The sequence below is a fragment of the Aspergillus melleus genome (genome assembly GCF_016097325.1).
Source record: "Aspergillus melleus strain CBS 546.65 chromosome Unknown contig5, whole genome shotgun sequence".
Lineage (NCBI taxonomy): Eukaryota > Fungi > Ascomycota > Eurotiomycetes > Eurotiales > Aspergillaceae > Aspergillus > Aspergillus melleus.
Window position 1 is genome coordinate 2032042 of NW_025763374.1, and position 22632 is coordinate 2054673.

The 22632-nt window shown below is 47.9% G+C and overlaps 4 protein-coding genes across 4 annotated transcripts; 2 read left to right on the top strand and 2 right to left on the bottom strand.

Moving 5' to 3' along the window:
* Nucleotides 1–609: 609 nt before the first annotated feature.
* LDX57_009123 (uncharacterized protein) lies at nucleotides 610–2217 on the top strand (the record flags this gene model as incomplete). The annotated part of the gene is made up of 1 exon (XM_046090844.1): nucleotides 610–2217. The coding sequence occupies exon 1, from the start codon at nucleotides 760–762 to the stop codon at nucleotides 2215–2217; it is 1458 nt and encodes a 485-aa protein (XP_045946819.1). The 5' UTR covers nucleotides 610–759.
* Nucleotides 2218–4860: 2643 nt separating this feature from the next.
* LDX57_009124 (uncharacterized protein) lies at nucleotides 4861–5228 on the top strand (the record flags this gene model as incomplete). Its single annotated transcript, XM_046090845.1, has 2 exons — nucleotides 4861–4865; nucleotides 4946–5228. The coding sequence occupies 2 exons, from the start codon at nucleotides 4861–4863 to the stop codon at nucleotides 5226–5228; spliced, it is 288 nt and encodes a 95-aa protein (XP_045946820.1).
* A 5079-nt stretch (nucleotides 5229–10307) lies between these two features.
* On the bottom strand, nucleotides 10308–10610 carry LDX57_009125 (uncharacterized protein; the record flags this gene model as incomplete). Its single annotated transcript, XM_046090846.1, has 1 exon — nucleotides 10308–10610. One exon carries the CDS (start codon nucleotides 10608–10610, stop codon nucleotides 10308–10310), a length of 303 nt encoding a protein of 100 aa, XP_045946821.1.
* A 7353-nt stretch (nucleotides 10611–17963) lies between these two features.
* Nucleotides 17964–21978, bottom strand: NEW1 (putative mRNA-nucleus export ATPase (Elf1)). Its single transcript, XM_046090847.1, has 2 exons — nucleotides 18321–21978; nucleotides 17964–18260 (listed from the first exon to the last, which is right to left on the bottom strand). Exons 1-2 carry the CDS (start codon nucleotides 21611–21613, stop codon nucleotides 18206–18208), a joined length of 3348 nt encoding a protein of 1115 aa, XP_045946822.1. The 5' UTR covers nucleotides 21614–21978; the 3' UTR covers nucleotides 17964–18205.
* Between the last annotated feature and the right edge of the window lie 654 nt (nucleotides 21979–22632).

A 22632-nucleotide genomic window follows, 5' to 3' on the forward strand; every position in this document is an offset into this window, starting at 1 on the left:
AACTGCGCATAACGGCATCCCTGTGGATGAAGAGAGTTCCGCAAGGACCTGGCCTTTCTTGTGCCGAGTCGAAGATGTTTTGGCAATGGTCAGGATTTTGCAGGATTCGTTCGCGTAGGCTGCATTCGTCACACCGAAGTACTAGACGTAGCTCTGGCTTTACTGAGTCCTTATCTCGACAGAACTTTCTCATACTGTGTAGTCATTTTTTGATAACCGGCTGGCAGAGTTAACCATGTGTCAATGATTTCTGTCGGCTCTTTCAATCTTATTGCCTGATTGCCAAGTGGAGATCTTTCTCTCGTAGCCAATTAAGCACCTGGCCACACATGCAGTGGAACAGTGACGCCTACTTCATAGAGGGGAAGATACATACAGTGGATCTTTTTATGTAACATTATCGCCAACAACAGAAAAAGCGTGGTAAGACACCGGCTATGACCGGGAACGACCCACAGAAGGGATGCGAGGGGCCCATCTGAGTACCCACTGACCATTACCAAAGGGGAAACTTGAAGCTACGACTGAAAGCTAAAAAGCTATATCAGCATGTTCCCTGTGCCCAGCCCGTGCCCATCGAATGATTCCCTTATAACTTTTAACCAGTGAAGACGCCAGGACTTGGAAAACTGGGGAAAAGACGGGGTATCGTGGTTAGCCTGGGGTAAACGTAAATCTAGGTCCACATACCCACGCACAGCCGGACAGTTGTTCTATTTATTTTTGTCCTTCCCCATATCTGGGGTTGAAGGTCAGCTTATGTCCACCCTAAACCGCCTGTCACCTTCAATCCCACAAGAAGGATCCGTCAATATGGAGAAGAAGGATACTCCCTCCCCAAGAAGACCCATGGCACATTCAGCAAAAGATGCCGGGGGTCTCAACCCGGACGAAATATCACGCGTCGACGCATCCTACGATCATGCAATCGGAACTGTCAGTGACCTGGAGAAACACAAGACTGTCGAAGGAGAAGCGAAATTCCGTCGCCTTGGCTGGAAGCGAATGGCCGTTATTCTCCTCGTCGAGGCCATAGGATTGGGGACATTCAGCCTTCCCAGCGCATTTGCAACGCTTGGCCTCGTTGCGGGCGTTATCTGCTGCGTTGGCCTTGGGTTTGTGGTCATATACACAGGATATCTCGTCGGAATGGTTAAAGTCCGCTACCCTGAAATCAATCATTATGGAGACATCGGCGGCCTTGTCATGGGCCGACCTGGACAAGAGCTGGTAGGCATCTTGTACGTGCTTCAGCTTATTTTAATGACGGCATCGTTTTGCCTTACGGGCACGATTGCATTCAATACCCTGTCCGACGAAGGTACCTGTGGCCTAGTTTTCGGTGTCGTGTCGGCTATACTGCTGTTTCTCCTTGCAATTGCTCCATCTTTCGCCGAAGCCGCCATCTTAGGTTACATCGATCTCGCGTCTGTGACGATCACCATTGGAATTGTCATCATAGGTTCCGGAATTGAAGCAACAAACTCCCCTGGCGGAGTCGCCGGACAGAATTGGTCCGCATGGCCAGCGCCAGATGCTACGTTCAAGGACGGAATGGTCGCAATCTGCAACATCATGTTCGCCTACAGTTTCAGCATGTTCATCACACCCTTCATGTCTGAGATGCACACTCCAGAGGACTTTATGAAGTCGGTCTGGACCTTGGGAATTATCGAAATGGTTGTGTATACCCTCATCGGCTCACTTATCTACGTTTTCGTCGGCGCCGATGTCCAGAGTCCTTCCCTCCTCTCCCTAACAGGGGTCCTTCCCAAGGTGGCATTCGGTGTCGCTCTGCCACTTATTTTCATCTCCGGAGCTATCGGAAATACCGTCACTGCACGATATGTCCATCTCCGCATGTACAAGGATTCTATTGTTCGCTTCATCAATACCCCAAAAGGTTGGATTACGTGGATTATCACTCTCGCGATCATCACCATCGTGGCCTGGATCCTAGCCGAAGCTATCCCATTCTTTGACGACCTTTTGGCACTGAGTTCTGCCCTTCTCATCTCTGGGTTTGTCCTTTACTTCCCGCCTGTCATGTGGTTCAAACTTCTTCGCGAGGGTAAATGGTATGCTACACACAACCTGCTCCATGCGGTTTCCTGCATCTTGGTTTTCCTAATGGGTATGTTGGTTCTCGGTGGAGGAACGTACGCCAGCGTTCAGGATATTGTGAGTCTTCCTTCTTTCCTAATCCCACAGCTCTAAGGATGAGATACTGATAGGCTCACAGAGGCATCATTACGACATTGGGGCTGTCCGAACCCCTTTCTCATGTTAGACTCTTCGACTGGCTGGCTCTAGAGGTGTTTCTGCATTGTTGTATTTAAATGATCTCATGAAATTGCTATCCATATTTCGTTAGCGACTGCATTGTATTATCGGCTGAAGTTATTTTCTACATTTTCAATGATAGCCCTGATGCTCAAATTCTGCTTCGTGCAGTTCCCACCCACCCCTGCGCAATTACGCAATTTACAATCCTTCAGTAAAAAGGAAGAAGGACGACTTCATTCATATGAACAGTAAAAAGAAAAAAAAACATACAACAGCCGGGATTCGCTGGTGGTCACCCACCCAACTACTAACCGGCCGGCGTGTGGCTTAAGTACGGCTGAGCGGACGGGAAGCCCTGTTCTCCACACCCTGTGGTCGTATGTACTTGATTCCATTTAAATTTAATACCTATAGTTCAGAGTATGGGTATTAGCATTCATCTTAAGGTTAACCCAGTATCAGCACTCTAGGCATGGTGGAAACCGGTTGAAGTATGTGCGATGAAGGTTATCAGGCGAGTAAGAGAACAAGCTGTTGCGCGTTGCTCACACCTGCTTTCGGTTGTTACATGGAGTCAGTTATGTAGGCGTTCAAATGCCAGAAGCATCCCCACAGACATTTTGTCCTTCTTGTACTCCTTGGCCCTCCTTAGTCTCCGCACCTGGTTGAACGGTTGAATTCAATCATTTGAGCATCTACGGCAGCCTATCTACGCCCCGTGATCTACACAGACCGACATTGTAGACTAAATATAGACCGAAGGGAGAATCTAATTAAGCCTTTAAACTCCTTCTGAAAATCGGCCAGAACGAATATAAATTTGTACAGACTGTAAAGTAACGATACGCGATGCAAGAACCCCCCCCCCCCCCCCCCCCACCCCCCTAATAGACCCATCTCTCAATCACCAACTGGAAATAAATAAGTGACTATTAGCTCAGCTAAGATTGAATAACTATCCACAAAGCATCGCCTCCTGGCATCCATCGCCCATTCTTTCAAACGCGCCCAATTCCACAGTTCGAAGGAACATAACCCAGAGCGTCAGTTGCCGCCGCGGCCGGCGTAATGGTCAGCCCATCGAGGTCACCAAAGAAGTCCGTATTGGAGCTATCAAAGGCACTAGAGTTACTGTAGCCATTGGGTTGGCATGAACGGCCAAAAGCTGCCTCGCACGAAGCGGCGTTGTCGTCACTGGCGCTAAAGAGCTGATTCTCGGGCTCAGCTGGGGCGATGTCGGCAACATCCTCAAAGTAGCACCCTTCGAACACACCGCAAGGCGGAGTCCAGCATAGATACCCGAATATAGCTACTTGTAATATCACTTACTATCAGAAATAACACTCCACAAACACTATTCTGGCTACAGACACACCCCGACCAAGACGGCAAGGGTTCGAACGCGTGAGGTTGCAGGGTAGGCCTGATCGCCTGTGTGCGTGGTTGAGGAACTTCCCGGGCTCATGGCTATTGCGCCTTAATGACTGTACTAAAAAGGATTAATCCCGTTTAGCGGAAAGCCATTCTAGTGCATATATGCGTGTACAAGGGGGCGTTCCGGTAGAGGGCTTCTATAAAAACCCCCAAAGAACTGAACAAGCAGGCACAGATGTTATACCTGGTTGTGGTTAACAGCCAGATTAACAGTCCTACTCTCACAACTTTTGGGTTTGCATTGTTTCTGATCACTCGGAAAATACTCGCTACATATGGACAAGATGAAAACCCCAATGACTTCATCTCATATCAGATCCTTGCCGAATGAGATAATCTTGAGCTTTTTCTGCTCCCTGGCGTCATTTTCGGATGTTGTCTACTTTGCGGCCACCTGTCATCTTTACCGCCAAATATGGACTAACAATCCCTATATGATATATAAACACGTTGCACCGCGAACAATTCCATGCCGTAAGCATGCACGGGCATTACTCGCCGATCAAGGCGGTCCCTCCCTCGATACACGTCATCTGTCAGTCCAGGATGTTGTTCAAATCATCCGAAATGACCAAGTCGTGGAGCTGGCTGTTGTTCGTTTTAACAAACACCACCCCCGAACTGTCGAGTTCAGGAACCCATTTAAGCTACGCCGAAAGTATCTCACACCAACCGAGCGTCACCGATTGATCCGAGTTATGTATCACGTATGGCGATTGGCGCTAGTTGACTGGACCACTATGAAGCAGCGAGTCGACGCTTTGAAGCTAAAAGATTTGATATGCATCAAAGAAGTGTGCTCTTTCTTTGATTGGTGGTTTGAACAATATCTAAAGAAAGATCCCACTGTCAAAGGAAAGCTCAAAGCAGAACCGGACTTTTTCACGTACATGCCCCGCTTAATTAGAGAACGATCCCACCAGGTTATAAGCAAGATTTACAATAGCAACGCAGGGTGGCAAAAGATAAAATCAGAAAGCTCATTGTGTAGGATCGTTCTATGGGATGGGTTCCAGGCTCATTTCAAGAAAATAGTCCTTGGACCCGAGCTTCAACGAAGCTGGCGCCCCCTGCCTCATCCGGAGAATGACTGGTATGATACTTCTGATGACGGCCGGGCAGGGGGAGTCGAGCCGGGAAATGTTGTTAATTGCAATTGCTTATGTTGGCACCCATTACTTTGTTCTAAGGAAAACCATTGCATTGAAAGCATTGACTTTGAAAGTGATGACACTAACAGCGATGACACCGACAGCGATGACACCGACAGCGATGACACCGACAGCGATGATATCGACAGCGATGATATCGACAGCGATGATACCAACAGCGATAACATCGATAGTGATGACACCGACAGCGATGATACTGACAGCGATAACATCAACAGCGATGACATCGACAGCGATGGTATCGAAAGCGATGATTCCGGAATCTATGACTCTGAAAGTGATGAATATGATCGAGATGGCACGGAGGATTATTACTCTGAAGATGAATCAGTATGATGGTGGTGACTACTGCGAATGCTAAATAATATGATGTTCGTTCCTTTCAACCCAATTGTCTTTCGGCCCAATTGTTTCCAATGTTCAATTCAATCTTTCTTCCAGTTGAGGCTGGAAAGACAATACCTTATACAACTGACATGGCCGCACCATAGTAAAGGAGCAGAGCGCGAAATGTGCGCAGGCTTCGCCAAAGTCCCCACTGAGATCCAAATTGATGCTGATTTATTTACCAATGGTGTCTCTAGATTGTTTTGTAGGATGCTATAAGGTTCAAACTGCATAGACCTGCTCCCTAATATTATCCAGGCTTTCTCACTGAAAGCCCCGCAAAGTTGATAAACTTGCATTCTGATACTCTATATCATAGATAAGACCGTCTTCATCCCTCCTTTCCTTGAAATAATCTTTCAGCTTATTATCAGCCCTGGAATATCATCAAAAGAAGTGTTCGACCCGAACCAGGAAACAGGATTTGTAAAAGTCGATGAGTAATAATCAGTGTACTGAGATCTCGCATACTCAGACCGACGCTTAGTGCCGAATAAATTCTTATTGGTTGCAACATGGCAGTTATCTTGACTACTAGCAACTCGTAGCTGATATATGTCTATTGCTATACACTTCGAATCGCACGGCTGCACATCCCACCCTGGGGTCCGTTGGACCAGTAGGCGTTGAAAGTAGCCGGGTCCGTCTTCAAAGAGATAGTGACATTATGCCAGAAAGCCGGAGTGAGCTCTGTTATGGGCGGGAGACCAAGAGGTGGGCAAATTACTCACCCATAGGGCTCCCTTGCTGAGTAGCTTCTAGCCCACACCGGCTTTGTTTGAAATTCCTCGTTGTTCATGTCCGCGATGTATGTTTCAACACCAGATATGTCGAACGTGACGGGATCCACAGTAGGAACTCGGAAGGACTCGGAATGCCGGCATGGCAGAAAGAGGTGACATAGAGGGTGCGATATAAGAGACTGATACGGCTGTTTCAGCTTCTTGGTTTTGATGGTCCGAGTAACTAATTTCGAAACGATCCAGGTGAGTATGACCTGCTACATTTATCTTGGAGGCTTTAGAAATTAATCGTCCGAGACAAAATTAAATACCAAAGAACATGGCAGCAATCGTCGCCTGGTATCGTTCAACGATATCATCGAAGTAACTCGCCCGCGTCGCGGAAAGCATCAGGACTTCCCATGGGCATGTGGCCGATGTATACGCGCTCTCCACTGTGCTCGACCGACTAGAGCTCATCGACGAGCCACTAAATTGATGGTCTGGGTTCGAGTGATCCAAAAATTGATACATGCAAAAGCTCATGGTGTAGTATAGGTTAGGTGTTAAGTGAAATGACGCGCAAATTCGAGCCAGAACGCTTGACCGAATACCGCCCAAATTATGTGGTTTCCGTGGAAGGCTCAATCCACGGTGATCATGCTTTCGATATCATTTTAAATAGTTATGTTGTACTATCTTTAGTGTCCGACGGCATAGAGGCGTTTGATGGGGACATTTTGTGGTTGCCGAGTGTGTCATAGATTTGTGTTAAGTTAGCATTCACTATTTGTTGATACGAATTGCGTATTCCCAAGTTGTTATAATCTACTGATTCAATGCGATGGCATGATCTAACAAATCTCTGATAAATATGGTTAAATTAGGTGAAAGCTTCTTAATCGTCTTATACATGCTCTGTTTAAGACTTGGCGGGACATTACATTTGTGGCTATTAAAAGGTCTAGTAGGCTTGTAGCTTTGAGTGTTCTTATCAACATGTGAACCTTTAATTAGAAATGTTAGTTAACAACATTTATAATAGGAGGTATTCTGGGACTTGTTATTTGCATTATATTGGTTTCGAACAATCAGCATTCGACCCGGGAACATAAAAGTTGGTCGACATGAATGTCAGAAACGTGAGTAATCCGAATAGACGCTAGGGAGGCTTTATCCTCGAGCCTTGCAGCGGACTATGAATTGGCCGCTTTGAATGATACACGAGCTCTGTTGTGAATTGAAAAAGTGACATTCAAACCCGTCACGTCGGGATAGTCACAAACATCCATAACGGAGACGCAGAGTAAGGCCTCTCTGCCTTGGAGCCCGGGTTTACCTTTCTGAGTCTGTGCGCCAGAAGGGGTCCTTGTGAAGCGATAGTTTGTCGACAGACTTGGCTTGCGTTGTTCTGTTTGTTCAGTTAGAAATGATCGTCGTGTTCAAAATTTCTTCCGGACTCCGAGCAATGCCCAGGCATGAAATAACTATAATTACCCAGGATACTTCACAAATATCTTTAATACCCGTCACAGCTTCTTCATCTCCCATAAGCGCTAATTCTTTCATATTTGCTAGCGTGGCCTTTGAAAAAGTGGTGAGAAAAATTCACTACCGTGAATGTGGTTGCCTAATTACCTTGCAATTTGCACACTCGCAGATAAATTCAGGTCTGAGGTCAAGGTTTTGAAAGCATCAAGCTTCACCATAGAAGTACAAAAGAGCCAAAATATCAGTCGTCAAGTCCTCATTTTGATACAGTGCACCTCGGAGATCATAAAGAAGGAAAACTGGTTTGTGAAGACTAGTCAGCTTAGAAGATCCAATAGTTCAAGCAGAGTATGTAACAGGGATGCAGCAAAAGGCAATAGCGCTCGGAATACAGCATGGCAAGCTCATCGCTCCGACCTCCGGTGCCAAGAGAAATTTTTACTTCAGTCGAGGAGGACATTATGGTTCGGTCTTCGGTGATACTCGAATAACTACCCCTGGTTATATCCTACTTGCGCAACAATATTCTTGAAGTGCAAACGTCCTTCGTCGGGAAATAAAACCGAATGCAAATGTGTTACAATCTCCATAAGTGATTGAGCCAAAGCAAATAAAATCACAGCGTTGTGGGGCACTGTTCAACACGAAATAAATATGTAATTCGTATGCAACCCTACTACTTGAGACATTCAAGGTTTCAGTAACTCTAAAGTGCTTATAGCTATCTGCGTAGTACTGCTGGAAACGTCTCATCTTCAACGATCTAGTGGCTCAGAGAGATTTGAGAATAGCCATTGGGATCAGCGTTCTCTTTCAGTTCAACCTGTATTCCATTCTCGTCTTCTGCCCTAGTTCGCGGTAACAATGCTACTCCGGCGTACAAAAAGAGTATAGACACGACAAACTCCATGAAGTATTGGAGGATTGCCAGGGCGACGACACCCGATACCTCTGTCATGAATTCGCTGTCATTGGAAATATAAATGGGCGTCAATCCGTAGCCAACGCGCATTCCAAGAAAGGGGATGCTTATAAGACAAATAGTCGTGAGAGCCCGGTCTCCCTTGCATGACCAGCACTCGTACTCAATGATAGCGCAAATGCCAGTCTGGACAAAGAACAATACTGCGACCAATATTGATGCGGCTTGACTTAGGTCATCTCGCGATATACCCATGCCAACAATGTAGAGGATGAGAGCAGCATATTGCGTCAGATGTAGAAGGGTCCATGTCTTCTTGGGGATTGGGTCGCGGCGCAGAATCCTGTCTTTCCTGTCCTGATGTGAGTATGCAATACTAGCACCGAGTCGCTGCTTCCCGTCTGTACCTACATTGTCCAAATGAGCTCAAGCATTCCCAATAACAAGGCCACGACCCAACAGAACCAATCACGTTGGCAGCCATCTTGAGTCCGCTTTGATGGTTCTCATCGCCGGCGATCTGCAGCGCCGAGCCCACTATACGTGCAAGCAAAAGTAGGGTGAGGTAAAGCCAACCGAGCTGCTTTCCAGATCCATGGCAGTGACAGACTTTCGCAGAAACAAGTAACAATGGGAAGAAGCAGATGACCACGATAATAGCGAGCGCTGAATGTGGGGAAATGGCCATTTTGCTCCCCAAGTGTTGGCTGCTATTGCTGGGCGAGGGCGAGAGAGAGAGAGAGAGAGAGAGAGAAAGTAGTAAAAGAAAGATTTCAACGAATTACGAATTCCAGCACGTTTCACTTTACCTCGCTACTGCTGATCAGTGAGAAATGCACCCAGCCGAGATTGCGAAGTATAGGGGATTGAAATTCAGATCTCGGGACCGAGATTGATGACCCACCTCGCACGTACGGGAGTCTACTTGCTTTCACCGGTATCACTTTCCTCTGCTGCCACTTTTCGTTCGCTTGCCGGATGGTAGGTGCTATCCCTGGGCCTTCAGTAACTTATGACGTAACCTTGCCCCTTGCCACTTTTCTTAAAATCGTTAGATCCTGTAGATGGAACCGAACCAGACCACTATTTTGTGCGTCGTCTATTGCCGTTGGACGAGAGATCATGCCAATCATCTTTCTTCAACGTGCCAGAAAGCTAATGAATATTTATATCCTGCGCATAGCTCACATAACATTATTGAAACATCTATGCACCATGTGACGAACTCTGCCAGTCTATGACCGACGCGAACAGCGCCCCTAAATTAGCTTCCATGGCAGTCTGCATACTGGAACGCCATATATTGTCGTCCGTGAACTGATCTTCAAACGCAGGAGAATCACTCCGAGTACTTGAACCACTCCTCTCCTCTGTTCTCCCCTCGATGGCGTGGTTGTTAATTTGTTTCTTAATACATTAGCCGTAGAAACCATGATCGGTGGTATAAGTCTGACCTCATTTTGGACCCAAGTGTCTGATCGTTCCACGGGCAAGCTTTGGGCGTCCTTGGTAACATGGGACTCGGGCATAATAGGCTGGTCAGGCATTTGTCTCTCGTGGCTCTCGACATATTCCTAGCAATATACGGGAAATATGATAAATAGCCTCCCGGCTGTGTTCCTCCAGAACGCCGTTCGATGAGACCGAAATGTCCAGAGACAATTTCCATCAGCATGAGATTTTGGTGAGCCTCATGGTGGTCAGGATAATGAATAATCAAATAGAAAACGATAAAAAGCGTAGACAGGGGCATTATGGCCAAAACACTAGTACCAATAAATTAGTCCAACATTTCATCCTCGTTTCACGGAGGGCGCACAAGGTAGGCGTATACGGCTCAACATCAATGTGGCTGGTCGATTCAATGGCCCGGCTCCTTCTAGCAAAGTCTTCTCACTTTCGTGAATCTGTTTTTGGGTTGAAGCTAAGTGAAGCTTCAACCGTTCCGATGTTATAAGTAGAACGTAGGACAACGGGATCCCCTTTATCAATGTCCACCTCCCATTCCTGCAACCACCTGGTGCCGTTGGCGGCGCAGGAGATGAAAGCACCGACTTCGCCAGCGTAGTCGGCTCGTTCATAAACGGTAACGTAGTGTCCAGCTCGCCGGAGCGAGATCGCTGCCGCCGCTAGACCGCCGATCCCACCGCCAATGATGGCGACATCAAGAGTTCTCCAACCGTTTTGAGGATACATTTTAACGTATGCAATAAACTAGCTTTCTGGTGAGCAAATGATAGACCGCGTAGCTTCTTACAAGGCGCCGGTCCTAGCGGGCCCCTCTCGGGCTCCTCTCGGGCTTTGTACTTTACCATAGTTTGCGTTTCTTGGGCTAGTTTGCACCTTAGCTGGCTAGCTAGATCGTAAGATAAGGCGATTTAATTGATGTATCAGCTACTGCAGCTGACATAGCAGATTCTGCACAAAGAAAAGGCAAGTTAGGGATCATATTAAAAAGTTCTGCGTCTTCGATTAGAAACTACTTCACCAAGTCAGTCATCCCCTGCACATCGGAGTGGCAGGTATCTTCCCGTACTTGCCACTATAGTCAGCGAAAAGAAAAAGAGAAAGAAAAAGAAAAAAAGAAAAAAAAGGGAAGTGCATCTTATTCTCTAGCCGGGTTTTCGAAATCTCGCAAGGCTAACTAATTCGGCAATATCCCCATTGCCATACGGACGGGGCATGCAAGGGAGACCGGCACAAAAGGCCCCTAGCTAGAGCCACCGCCACTTACCCAAGCTAAGCTGCCATAGTGTAAAAGAAGGAATTACGCCAAGTAGTTCTCTGGGGATTTTCTTCTTGGACATCTTAAGCCGACCACTGCAACCGGCAATAAAACAAACGCGTAGCATGTGCCCACAGGAAGAGTATTCTTGTTACCATCCCTAGCTCATCCCTTTTCGCGTGTATGCCTTTTGTGTGGGTGGTAATGTAGGATGATAACTGGAAACGTATTCCGCAAAATTATACAGTTGCCATGTAATAGAATGTTGAATTCTTGCATCTAGCTTCCGGCCGATAGGTTTCGGCTTTCCTAACATTAAGGTCCGGCATTGGTCCATTTCGATGCACAGGGAAAAGGAAGACCGAATATAGATATTAACCGCAACTGCGCAGTCATGTCCCAAGAAACGCTAGTTGCATTTGCCTTCCCTAGCAACTCAACAGCCAAACACCGGCTAGTTGTGTTGGGATAATAATTCTCAGAAGCCACATAACCAGATATACCCATTGGCTAGCTCACCTGCGTGCGTGATGCACCCTTGCCTGATAATATTGATAAAAGGAATTACTATATCGCAGTTGCTCCTCATAGTAAGTAATATGTCATGTTATCCTAGTTATATTGGCCTAACTGTTCCCGGGTTGTGTGTGTTCTTTCTTAACTCCTGTCCAAGTGGAAAGAGAAAACTTTATACAACCTTATTGCTGACATGATTGCATCATGATTAAAGGCATGCGTCAGATGCCGACTTAGTGTGATTCCATCGTCTTCCCATCCGGGATTTAGAATCGTCAACCAAATACACGCAATCGATACCATAGCACCATCCAGCGCCATTAAAGCAGGCTCATTATTAGCCAAGCTGCTATGGAAATCACCATTCAGCTCGAAGACCCGGAAAAACGATCGAATAGATCTCGTAACGGTGGCGACAGGGATGCCTAGACATATTGATTCTCTATACACTTGTTGGACATTCTTGAGCCATAACTTACAAACCCGGAACCATTTCCACTTTCGACTGTTCCTGACCAAGCAAAGCTCGGGATTTGACGAGCGAAACGGCTCGAGTGCTCTGGTCTTCTTCGACCGCATGGTTGATCTAATTGCGGAATCGGCCCCGAATGCCATGTAAAGCCCCAGTGCCGCGACTCAAAATGCGGGACCCGCTATCAAGATATTAATACCCTAGGTGCGAAGCTCCTTGGTTTCAGTGGAAGACGTAATTGCACCTCCAGCAGACTGTATTTTCAAGGAGATAACACGAACAAGGTCTTGTAATCCCGCGGTTTAAGACGAAATATTTCTTCAACCCCGATATAGTGGAGATTCGGCCAAGACAGAGATAACACTGCTGCGCCAAAGAAGGTCGGTCCGATAGTGAGACAGACAAGGTAGCTATACAGATCGCAATAACATCAGTCTTGGGATTTCAATAATTTGCATGTCCTCTGCAAGAGATAGAGGAACAAACTGTAGAAAATTGGTAGATCTGAACGGATTACAATGCAGTTTTATTCGTCTTGCATATCCTGCACTTTAAGGACAAGCCGGCATATCATGTTCGCAGAGAAGGCCCACGTGCGGTACCAAAATAGAAAGACTGTCTGAATGAGCAGAAGAACCAAAAAGACGGCCAAAAGGAAGACATTTCCGCCGATCGAGGGCAGACATTCAACTTATTCAAGGTCGAGGGAGCATGTATGCAAAGTGCAGGAATCGGTTGTCGATGTGATGATTCCAGTTGATATGTTTGTAAAATAGTCGACCTCAGTATGCATCAGCGATAGCCTTCAAATCAATCGATTCTTCTGCTCGATTAGTGTCTAGAATTATATACTGGCAATTTCGTGAATCATCCGAACAGATTTCACTCTAACGTTGATTCGGTTAAGGACACAACTAAGACCGAAGTATGGGATTTCGCCATAAAAGACTTATCATTCACCAAAACACCGAAGACCGAGAACGTGCTCAATCTCCACTACCTATTATCTACCGCGTTACTCTTTCCCAAACTAGAGATATGTACATTACTTACGAACTAGCATATTTTAGATTAGAGCAAGATTAGAGCGAGATTGTCGAGTTACAAGAAACGGCTGCAGACAACAAGGTACACACTTACGAATCTGAGTTTATTACAGGCTTCTTCTTGGCCAAATCATAGTCAAGAGATTAGGTCTAATTAATCAAAGCATAGCAATAACAACGCGGGTTGACAGCCAGGCTAGGTACTGACCCGTCATAACCCCTCAGGTCTTACTTGTGGCAACTCATTCATCGAAGATGATTCTCCGTGACACCAGATTGCTCAGGTTGAAAGGAGATAAGGGAAAAGGCATGCTTAAACAAACCAAAATTCCAATCTTTAGAATAGAACACGCCGCATAAGTTTAGAATGTTGATATCGACCCGTTCGAGGAGTTCAGTTGCCAAGACATTTGTACATTTTTCCTGTTCACGTTGTGGGCCTTCTTTCTAGGCATTTTGAGCCTTCACTAGCTCCTCTTTGTGGGCCGCATTGATTTGTAAAATTAGTCCTGAAACTCTTGCGGTAGGATCAAGGAGCCAGTGTGCATGAGGAAGGTTCAGCTGACAATAAATCTCGGTAAACCTGAGATGTTCTGACTCTATGAGACATTTGCGTGAATCTTCGTCTTGGTGCTAATCTTCCAGTCCACCAGGACCGAATCGAACAAGGCGACTTCAAAAAGCTGGGGCTTTTGTGGCCCCATTTCGAATTATGCATCCAATTCGCACTTGCCCTCTCTCTTGGCTTCTTTCCCGGAGGGTGAAGTTCATGCATTTGTGTCACTGACAAACGCGTTTCACATCCTCCATGACCTCGATATGTGAGCAGCTTTATTCGTAGGCCCTGTATCGGAATCTTAAGAATCGAGGAATATAATCATAAATTTAATAAAAAACGTAATATGCATCGTGATAAAAGCCTCTGCTGATTAGAAAATGAAATAACAGAAAAATAAAGCAGCTGCAAGTGGATAAATATCTCCTTAGAAAAACTGTTGAATATAAACGCGGGTTTCTTCTCCAGATTATTAATCAATTTCCAAACCGCCCTCTTAAGTACATTCCTGATCGATTTATCCGCCCTATGGCCGAAATGCATCGCACAGCGAGAGAGGTATAGACAATCTTAAAACTCGTCGAACAGTTGATGGGCGACGCCAGCGTCGTTAACGTAGTATCGAAGAGTCAGGTCTCGGAGGCCCGTCATTCTGTCGCGGGCAAGCTTGCAGAAGTCTCCCCTTCCACAAGAGTATTCCCCCCCCCAAAAAAAAGACACACAGACGGACCGAGACAACCGCAAACCGAGGCAGGCATAAAGACGACACAACCACGACGGCATCCGAGAGGAAACGCCAAACAGTTTCATCACGGGAACCGCGTATTAATTATCAACTAAAAAGAGCTCTGCCATCCAATCTTCCAAGTACCCGGTCTCTTTGTCCGGGACCACGAACATAACGCTAATGTAGAACAGTTGGCTTTGCATGGCTTGAAGTGTCTAATAAAAAAGATAACGCATGTCGTCCCGTTGGGTGTTGCTTGGTAAACCGTAGGCAGCCAACATAGTAACGATAAGTGGGAGATAAGTTGGCATGTTAGGAAAATTTGCAAATTAGATTGATTTGTCAAGAAGAGGAATCCAGCGGGTTTGTAATCGAAAGCGTGTTAATCAATGATTTTCGGTTTAGGGAGGAAGAGAAGATTGCGGTTGTATAAAAAAAAGATGAACAAGAAAATGGGAGGACAGCAGAAAAGGAAAATCCCACCGGCAGAGAGGCTGAACCATCTGGTCCAAGTCCATACAGCGTTTTGGTGACGCCAAGAAAATAAATAGCTTCATGAAACGATTACTGATTTGTGCTGTATGAACACTCTCACAGAAACCAGCACACTCTCCAATTCCCCGAGTAGACATTCTAATGGTTTGTTCAGACACCGTATCTTTCAGTGCAGCTTTTTTTTCGTCTGGGACATAGTCCTCTCGCGTTTCTTCTGCCAGCGGCAGGCATTTCAGATATGACCTATCTCCAGTTAAGTTGGTTATAGGAAATGCATCCTTCAGATGCCAGCCCACAGCTGCTTCCAACTGTAACTTGATCGTCGACAGTTCGTGCGAAATGTTCTTTCACAGCGGACTTAATTCTAGTCTGGTTATGCTAGGTTATTATAGTTTCGTTTGGCAGAACAATCAACCCTGAGACTACTACCAGGTGGTATGTTCGTCCAAGTAAGTCCTCAGAGATAGAGACTCTATAGAGCAGTTGGATAACTTGTCTTGTCCCTTCAATGAACGCATGGGTTGGTTATGCTGGTCCTGAGCGAAGGCCTGGAGCAGACATGTTCGTGGAGTTTCTCAATCGACGATTCGGTACAGGTATCGATACAATCTCCATAGCTAACACGTGTATTCCCACGAGTCGTTTTCTTATTATCGAGATGGCAAGGTATCATGACTGCGTATCTTTCTACCATCACGACATCATCAACATGACATGTCGTGGAGTCGCGAGCTAATGTGGAAGTCTGTCGAACAGCCGTAGTGGGTCTTCAAGTTTCTGTGAACAGATAAATACTTAGGACATAGGTGATGTTTGTGATTTGGTCGAACCGGAGACGCTTTATCTTCCGCGAGCGGTCTTGGCCTATTTTGCAGATTTCTTGCCGTCCTGTTTTTTCTTCTGAAGGCACGAATAAGGCCCTATTCGCGAAGAGCCAAATTCATCATGCGCCCAAAAATGTAAAAGCGCGGTACTCATACTGGAGGTTCCACGGCAGACAGAACATGTGAGACCGCGCAGTTACAATGACTATGAGTATGTATAGGGAAGACACAGTAGGAGTCTTGTATCTCGCCTTTGTATGCTGACATGCCGATATCTGCCTGCTCAAATGGCCATCATGAGATCTTCTTCGGGCCTCAGCTTTGCCGAAATTGTACCTTCTGGGGCATTTTCGAGACAGACGACCCGATTAAGTATGCTTGCGTGATGCCGTCGGTTCGAGCAGATGTGTGAAGCGCATCTTAGCACCTAACCAGGAATCACTGGTCCTTGGGGTTTGTAGGACTGAGCGCATGAATGGACCATAAACATCTTTCTGACAGGACTTGTCATCAAAGAGATAGAACACAACATAATGTTGAGGTTTTGGACGTTGCAAACTTTTCATAGGCCAACCTGATCTGTCTAGCCCTGTTCTTTGACGGGCGAAAATCCAAGCCGATCTGTAAAAACAACCATATCGCTCAAACCCTAACGGGTATATATGACATGTTTCTGACGCCTCATGGTTCGAATAGTTTGATTGATAGGTGCTTTTCGAACTGTGCCCATCGAACACTTCAATCTGCGACAATTTACATATATCGCCAGAGGGCACCACAGCCAGTGGTGAAACGATGCTCGCCAATGTGGAACTCTGACGATGAGTGCATCATCTACATCGGGGGCAAGGGTGGCCAAGCTGCCCAGACGAACTGCCGTAGTATATGTACAAGCTTCGACTTGAGCTGTGCCATCTTGGGCTTCCAAGGGCCCATGGTGTTTGCGCTTCCTGATATGACTGCACCTGGGGCAGTGCCATATAGGTTTTAGGATGTCGTTTTGTAGCACAAAATATAAAAGACGGCTTGTGTCCGCGCCGTATGCAAGATATCTATTATAAGCCCATGGCTGACTGGATGTATGATAGACGACTTCTCAGCACGTAGGTTAAACAACCAGTAAACTGGGGGATACATCTCGCCAAGCAGCGATGTTGAACTTGGTTATGTTGTGTTCTGATCCCATTGCTATCAGCCAGGTTAGTTTCAGGAACCAATCAACAGGGGCACGGCACTTACCCACTATAGACCTTTCTTTCTTGACTTCAACAACACTCTTTCCTATCCACAGGGACATACATCCATTTGGACATTCGGGTTAGGGTCCAAAGGTCGGTATAATCGCTATACCACCGCAGTCAAGCACCGCCTTGATACCTTGGAAAGACATCTGAACCAGGCTGCACTGCCTTTCTTTCTTTCGCTACGCTAGGCGGTTGAAACCTTGGATCGAAAACCTTGCTGTTTCAGAATCCATTCTTTTGAATCCATTGGACTCCACGTTGGACACCGTGTATTGCGAAAAGCAAGATCTCAAAAGCCACAATTCTAAGCCAGTCTGTACTTGGAAATATTTCGTTGGTAACCAAGTGAAGTGACGGGGCGATCGGCAGACGAAGTATATCGTGCGTTTCTCTTGGTTCCTGCGGAGTGGTAAAACCACCAGATATCTGTAAAATACTCCAGGAATGACCCAGTCTCGGGGCAGTTCTTTTTGAAGGTTTTGAGGGATCAACGTAGGGAATATACACCCAGCATCTCCAAGCAAAACAATAGTATTTCCGGGAACAAGTCTCGTTTGTATACTAATAGCACCCTACAAATGGGGGTGGTTGGTGCGGATATGTCCTAGGGCTGATGTGTGCGGATGAGGCAAGGGGTATAAAACGGAATTGAACGTGCTTGGTGGTAGTTCAAGCGTCCTCGTGTTGGCATGACGTTTGACGTCAAAGCAGTCCCTGCAGACTTCTATACTGACAGAAAGAAGATAATCTTGTTGATCATACAAAATAACGTGTGTCGCCTGTTGAACCCATAATAATAGGCCAAACGAAGAGATATGGAGAGTTGTAGAAGAAAAAGAATGATCAGAGGGGGGAGGGCCCAGGATATGGGAAATCCTGGAGTCTATATTCCCTACATCCTACGATGGTGAATATACGATGAATGGATATCTCTAGTAGATGAATTCAAGAAAGTGTATGTGCAGGTGAATTTCGATGAAATACTACAAGCATTCACTATTGCAAGTAGCGGAAGCAAGTGCTGAATTCTAATCTACCTAGAAAGCCATGGCATGATGCAGAAAGCAAACCGGACACCTCTATATACCACCGAAATCGTGCGAAGGATAAAGCAAAAAAAACCAAAACCGAAAATAATCAATGACATCATACAGGTGATCATAAAAGTATTTGAAAAGCAATGTAATTACGCCTCGTCGTCGGTGTCGACAGGCTTGGGGGTGCCCTTGGGAGAGTTCAACCTGGTAGGATGTTAGTATCAAGTAGAAATTGTAGGCGAAAAGATATGAAGTGAGACATACCATTCGATGTGACGAAGACGACGACGGACCTCACGCTCCTTCATCTGCGCACGGGTCATCTTCTTCTTCTTCTTGGCCTTGAACTTAAGTTCACCCTGGTCCTCAGCACCGGAGTTCACGGCGGAAGCGGCAGCGCTGGTAGTCGTCGAGTTGGCTGCGGTGCTGCCGGCCTGAGGAGAGTTGGTGGCGCTGTCCTCGAACCGGTCCAGAGAAACAGCGTTGTTGGTGCGAGACACGATGCGGCCGTCGGCGATGTGGAGCTGCTCGGGGCAGAGGGCACCGACGAACTCCTCGTTGTGAGAAATCATAACCACACCACCCTTGAAGTCACGGATGGCCACAGCCAGGCCACCCAGCGAGTCACGGTCCAAGAAGTTAGTAGGCTCGTCCAGCACCAGCAAGTGGGGGTTGTTCCACATGGCACCGGCAAGGACGACCTTGACCTTCTGGCCACCCGAGAGACCGGAGATCTGGTTGTGGTTGGCGATCTCGGGGTCCAAGCCGATGTCTTCGAAGTGCTTGGAGATCTCCTTGGGTTCCAGGACACGGAATCCGAGACCCTCACGCGAAGCTTCGTGGTCATCGAACTCCTGGACCATCTTGAAGAAACCAAGCTCGTTCAGGGTCTCGCGGGAGATCATGGTGTTGTGCTTGGGCAGGAGGCCAACCCACTTCACTTCGTACTGGAAGGACTTCTTCCACTTCTGACGACCGATCAGCGCCTCGATACGGCGGGGCCCACGGCCATCACCAAGGTCGACAGGCTTCTCGAGCTGGGCCTTGTCCTCCTCGCTCAGGATACGGGTCTGCTTCAGGAACACCTCACGGTCGTCACCGTTGGCGTAACGCCACTGCAGGTATTGGCTGGGAGTCTTCTCCAGATGCATTTCCACGTGCTCCAGGGCGTGCTGCTTGATGTATCCCATACGCAAGTTAGGGTGCTTCTCCACCTTTCCGGTCTGAGGGATGGTTTCACCCGTAAGCATCTTGATGAAGGTCGATTTACCGGCACCGTTACCTCCAATGATGGCGACGCGAGAGGACAGGGTAAGGGAGAGCGAGGCATCGGTCAGAGAAGGCTTCTTGGCATTGGGGTAGGTGTAGGAGCAGTTGGTCATCCGGAGAATCGAACGGGTGTTGGACTTGATACCAGCCAGTATACCGGGAGGGGGGAACTTGAAGGAGACTTGGGAGGCGGACAGGGTGTAGTAACTCTTGGCCTCGGGCTTGACCTTGACGAAGTCGGCCAGGTTACCCTTGTAGCAGACGAGCTTCTTGCTTTCGTAGTGGTAGATGTCCGTGCACACCTCGTCGAGGAAGCCGGAGTCGTGACTGACGATCAAACTGGTGATGTCAGTGTGCTTCTTCAGGTATTCCTGCAACCACTTGACGTTGGCGACATCCAGATGGTTAGTTGGTTCGTCCAGCAGGAGAACGTCGGCCTTCATCAACATGGCACGGGCCAGCGCCAGCTTCATCTTCCAACCACCAGACAGAGATCCAACGGGCTGAGATTGGCGACCGTCGGGACCATCGGTGAAGCCGAACTCAAGAAGGACGTTGCTGATGTGCTCCTTGCCCGTGGCGGCAATGGCGGGGTCCTTGGACACGTATTCGGCGATGGTAAGGTCCGCATCTTCGCCTTGGTTGTGCTCGACGAAGCAAGTGCGCACGACATCCTGGGGCGGGAAACCCTCCAACTTGTCGTTGGCGATACTGCGCATCAAAGTGGACTTTCCAGCACCGTTGCGACCGCACAGACCGTAACGGTGACCCTTCAGGAGACGGAGGTTGGTGTGAGAGAGCAGAAGCATACCACCGTAGGCAAGAGAAAAGTTGGCGTTGACGATCTCGACCTCGTTCGGGTCATCGGGCTCGGGCTTGCCGAACTTGCGGTGGTCCTCCTCGACGAAGTGCATCTGCACCGCCGAGGCAACGGCATCCTCCTTGCCCTCCTCAAGCAGTCCACGCAGGTAGGGGGCAATACAGGCGGGGATGCGGTCATGCATGCGAACGTTGATGTCCTCGCGCACCATCTCGGCAACGTAGTTCTTACCAAGTTCGAAAAGTGTGCGCTGCTCCGGAACGGCGAGACCGCCGTTGGCCTGGATCTGGGCGTCCAAAACGGTAAGAACCTCCTCGGGGGTGACCTTAACGATGGCACCGGCAGCGACGTCACTGTCACTCATGGCATTTTCGATGACGCTCAGAGCACGGGTGGCGAGCTCACGGACCTCGGGCAGGGAAGCGCGGTCCTTGACACCCTGCACACCAGGCTTCAACTTGGGCAAGAAGGTACGCGCCTCGGCGGGATCGTGAACGAGCTTAGTCAAGTTTTCGACGACGACCACAGTGCGGCGCAAGGTTTCCTGAGGGGTAGTGGGGGCGTTCAGCGAACGCTCCAGCAGAGGGGTCAGCAGAGCGAGCACGGGAGACGTGACGACGGCCACAAAGGTGGTCTGAGACAGAGCGTGGATAGCCGCCTGCAGGGTCTGCTCGGAAGGCTGCTCCATGGTCTTGATAAGCAGGGGGATACGAGGGGCGACGTCGTCGTTGGACAGCAGAGTCGTAAGGGCGTTCATAGCCTTGATAGACTGCTTGGCCACCTCGTTCTTCAGATCGTGCATGCCGCCCTCAACCAAGGGGATCAGGTCCTTCAGAGTCTTGCCCATGGCCTCACGCAGCACATCCTTCGCCAGCTCCTCATCGTAGGACCCGGTTCCGATCTGAGCCTTGACGGCCATCTTCTCAATGAGCGAGTAAGCGCCGACAAAGCCCTGCCACTTTCCGGTACCCTTGCTGAGATAGGCGGAGAGGGCAGGCAGAAGGGAGTTGACCATGGCCTCGGGCTTGAGACACGAGAACAAGGCGTCGATAGCATACTGGGCGGACTCGCGCACGATGGCACCCTTATCAGCAAGCGCATCGAGAGCCAGGTTCAGGACACCGCCGTCCTGGAGCAGAAAGACAACCTCGCTGAGAGGGTGTTCGCGAGGGAACCGCTCGAGCAGAGCGCCGAGGATCAGCATGGCACTCTCACGTCTGGCGCCATTTTTCTTATCGGTGGCGGCCTTCTTGATTTCCGGCAAGATGTTGTACGTCGAGAACGCGCGGCATCCGACGCTTTGGATGAGGAGGTTCGTCAAGGCATAAGAGGCATCGAGAGACTGCTGAGAAGTCTGAGCGGTAAAGATAGTGTTGAGAAACGAGGACACTTCCTCTGCGGTCGGAGGGACGGACGAAGGGGTCTTGGAGACAGCGGTCGGCATCGCGGGGGTTTCAGAATGCGGCATTCTTCAGTATATAACCCAATCGATAGGATCGGCAGGAACTAAGTCGTAATTTCGTGCGTTGGCTTCTATCCAAACACACAAATCCTTCGCTTCAACGGCGATGGCGGGGCCGTCGAAAATCGGCACTGACGGACAAAGAATCGATAAAAAAAAGATTAAAGAAAATTCCAAAAACTTTTCTGTGCCAAATGACAACAGGTGGCCTCCGAATACGGATCAGCCTTCTAGATTGCAAACAAGAAACAGGGTATACAACTGAAGAACAGGAAAAGAAAGGAAAACAGGAGTGGAGATGATCAAAGAAAGAGGGAGAAGGAAGGAAAAATCAGCCTTCACGAACAAATCCAGGAAGAAAAGTTGACCTGCGGCGGGGCTGACAACTCTTTTTTTTTTCTGCCTTTTTTGGGCGAAAATCTCTGCCTGAGGCGTGGGACCCGCCGATAAGCCAATGACGGCTTACCGCTTTCGCATGAGCCGCCGCCATTGGATGTGGCGCATCGCAGGTTTATCTGTGGCTGGTGCAAGGGCTGGCCAGGATGTGGCGGTGCACTCGCTGCCCCGTAGACACCTAAGTGCCTGAGGCAGAAAGATCCCGGGGGACGGGACTAGACCACATTGGGATTACCCCGCACGGGATCTGCCACCTTGGTGTTGGCGTTTCTGATGCCTAAGGCAAGTTGCCAAGCATTTCGCCGTTCTCCTTGGACAGCGTGAAAGACCTCGTGTCTTCCTTCATCGATCAATCAATTCAGTATTGGTCAGAGCGTCCTTCTATCCTGTATTCATGGATTTCATCATCGTAGACTTCTGCCGTGCATGTGGCCCCTAGAATACCAACAATAGGTAGGAAAAGAAGACGTATAGTTATACAAGTTTACCTTACTAACATCTCTTTACCTCCTTCATCAGAAAAAAGATAAAAAAATAAGAAAGTAAAGTAAAGAAAGAAAAAAAAAAAGAAGAGAAGGAAGAAAAGCAAAAGAAAAAAGAGAGAGGAAGAGAGAATGAGAAAAAGGAAA